The 3,085-nt window shown below is 38.3% G+C and overlaps 1 protein-coding gene across 1 annotated transcript; it reads right to left on the reverse strand.

Moving 5' to 3' along the window:
• Nucleotides 1-1,093: 1,093 nt before the first annotated feature.
• Nucleotides 1,094-2,375, reverse strand: fibina (fin bud initiation factor a). The gene has a single exon (XM_016568475.1). It carries the CDS (start codon nt 2,256-2,258, stop codon nt 1,587-1,589), a length of 672 nt encoding a protein of 223 aa, XP_016423961.1. The 5' UTR covers nt 2,259-2,375; the 3' UTR covers nt 1,094-1,586.
• Nucleotides 2,376-3,085: the final 710 nt, after the last annotated feature.

Consider the following 3,085-nt stretch of genomic DNA (forward strand, 5'->3'; position numbering starts at 1 on the left):
GCAGCAACAGCACAGTGATTTTGGTGCAATGTTTTAGCTTATGAATGTGTGGTTTAGGATATGTTTTATGCTTCAGTGTAATTTTGGTCGTGATGGTCTACAGTTAAACCTTAAAGGGGTCATATGATGCGATTTCAAGGTTTCCTTTCTCACTGCCGGCCGCGCCGTTCTCAAGCCCTCCGAAACTACTTTGTTTGGCCTTCCAAAAGAGGACACGACTAGAAATCAGTGGTTAAGTTGTATTTACAACACTGTACCAGAACACTTCAACCCAAATATTCAGATGTGTGCAGCACATTTTATGGAGGACTGGCTTGAGGTATTCGGCCAATCACAACGCACTGGATAGCTGGCCAATCAGAGCACACCTCGCTTTTCAGAACGATGAGCTTTGTAAAAATCGACGCGTTTCAGAAAGGCTGGGGGATAGAGGAGCAACAATAATGTACAGTATGTGGAAACTAATGTGTTTTTTGAACCTTAAACCGCATAAACACATTTCATTACACCAAGTACACAGAATAATGTTCTTTTTAGCAACGTCATATGACCCCTTTAAAACTGTTCACCAGCAAATCGTGGAGTTGGCAGTAGGAATGATAGATTGTGTTTCTTTGTATATTGCTGCAAAGTTTGATTATTCTTCCACATGGCAGAAAGAGAAAGAGACGTTCTGTTCTAAAGGCGCAGGAAATGCCAAATCTCAACCAGCTTGTTTAACCACCACCCTTCCAGCTTCCCCAAACCTCAATCATCCAAAATGAATGTCAACAGTATACAGACAGCTGAGAAAGAGCAGCCTACTGAAGACTGATTACAGGAATAACAGATTCGGACATCAACAAAATCTGTGTATGGTCTTCAGTCTGAGAGTGCCTAAAAAGTGAAACCACAGTTGTTGCATAAGATGCTATTTCTACCTTACATTTTAAAAGAAGTTTATAGTCAGGTTAACTAAATCTTGTTAAACAATATTTCTGACTTGAATAAAACTGTTCACTTAGATGTTACACCTCATGAAGCGTATTGTAGGTTACTTTATTTATTTATTTTTTTTACAGTCAGTAAAATGTAAATTTCTCTTACTGGTGGCTATATCAATTTATTTATTTATGCAACTAATCAAAAAAGGCATACACATTCTCAACAAAACTCTTGTTTGCATGCATGCCCAGAGACAAAAAATTGGAAAATGGTATTATTCAGACAATCTTTTCTATATTAAATAAGTTTTTTTTTTTTATTTACTCAGAAAATGTCTACATTTAAAGGTTTTTATGGCTTCAGGTTTGCTGGTACGTCTGAATTGGCTTAACATTTTACACTTTTTAAAATAAAAATTCCAATTTGTTGCACTTGTGTTTTAAACCCAGAAACCACTGATGATTCCATAATAAAGCCTTAAAGACTTTTTTTCAATCTCCAAAGGAACATATAACAAATGTATAAAATTCAAAATGCCATTTAAACTCTTTATTTTTAAGCGTGAAGGAACCAGCAAAAAAGAGTTTCACACTTTTATCGTTTAACATACTTCGGAAAAACAATCCAACTCGGACTGTAGTCTGTCCAGAAGGTCTGTGAGTCTAAACATTCAGGTAGTCATTTTTAAGCCGGCTTAACCTGGATCCATGACTCCGAATGATCAGAGAGATGAGCTCGTGCTTATCCTTGAGTCCGGACGAGATGTCCAGAGTTTCCTGTAGAGTGTCCCTCACATTATACATGGGGTTGATGAAGTTATTGGTGAACTCACTCTCCTCTCTTTGCTCGGTATCCTGGCTTTGCTTGAATTTCGTCTCCAGCTCCAGAAGAGATTTCTCCACGTTTGTAAAAGCCTCGTTGATTTGCACGATCTCCCTCTTCAGGTATTTCCCATAACTGTCCTCGCCGTCCAGGTCGTAGGAAACGCTCTTCCCGAGGCTCTCCAGAACGCGTGCCGCGTCTTCTATCTGTTGTTTAATGATGATGAAATCCTCGCGTATGATCGAGTCCTGGTCTTCCTCCAGCGGACACGGACTGCGGTCGAACCATTTAAAGAGCATCTGGCATTTCTCCGGGTCTTCGGTCTCCTCGTAATCACCATCCGGGACGAAGAAGTGGTGAAAAGTCCCGTTGGACATTTCAGGGAGCAAAGGTCCCTTGTAGACTGCAGCGCAGAGCGGCAATAAAAACAGACCAAGGGCGAAAGGTAACATGATAGATTGCTTCTGTCCACTCGGAAGGTCTGACTGACCTGACAGGGACGATGTCCACATCTGGAGTCTCTAGTATGAGTATGCGCGCTAGGAGAGACGCTGAGGCTGTAATCTGAGTCCAGCGCGCTTTTACGCGCTCTCAAATTACAGGGTGGCGCGGGACACCACTCACAACTCCACTGGAAGCGTTTTTGCGTATCTGCCTATCACTCTGTAATAACTTTAATTGACAAGCTAACATTGTAATATGTGACCCTGGACCACAAAACCAGTCATAAGTAGCAATTTGTAGCAATAGCCAAAAATACATTGTATGGGTCAAAATGATCGATTTTTCTTTTTTGCCAAAAATCATTAGGATATTAAGTAAAGATCATGTTCCATGAAGATATTTTGTAAATTTATCGAAACGTAATTTTTGATTAGTATTATGCATTGCTAAGAACTTCATTTGGACAAATTTAAAGGCGATTTTCTCAATATTTTGATTTTTTTTTTGCACCCTCAAATTCCAGATTTCCAGATAGTTGAATCTCAGCCAAATATTGTCCTATCCTAACAAACCATAAAAACAAAACAATAATAATAATAATAATAATAATAATAATAATAATAATAACTGGTCTGGTTTTGTGGTGCATGGTCACATATACACTATCATTGAATATAATGAAATACACTAAAAAAATAGTTTGTTCAATTATTCAGCATGAACTCCATCCTATGAATCATATATTAAAAACAAAGCCATTAACAAATGGTCAGAATGTGTTGCACTTTACCATTCATTGACTCCCCCTAATTCTTCTTTTTTCTTTTAAATTTCCTTTCCAAAAATCTTGTTGTGTGGCATACCATTTATCTTTCACTATATCCACAATATAGAA

Source organism: Sinocyclocheilus rhinocerous, unplaced genomic scaffold (genome assembly GCF_001515625.1).
Source record: "Sinocyclocheilus rhinocerous isolate Xijiao unplaced genomic scaffold, SAMN03320098_v1.1 scaffold921, whole genome shotgun sequence".
NCBI classification, from domain to species: domain Eukaryota; kingdom Metazoa; phylum Chordata; class Actinopteri; order Cypriniformes; family Cyprinidae; genus Sinocyclocheilus; species Sinocyclocheilus rhinocerous.

Bases quoted from the DNA above. Each gene is read 5' to 3' on its own strand.
- fibina (XM_016568475.1), bottom strand. From the start codon at position 2,258: ATGTGGACATCGTCCCTGTCAGGTCAGTCAGACCTTCCGAGTGGACAG.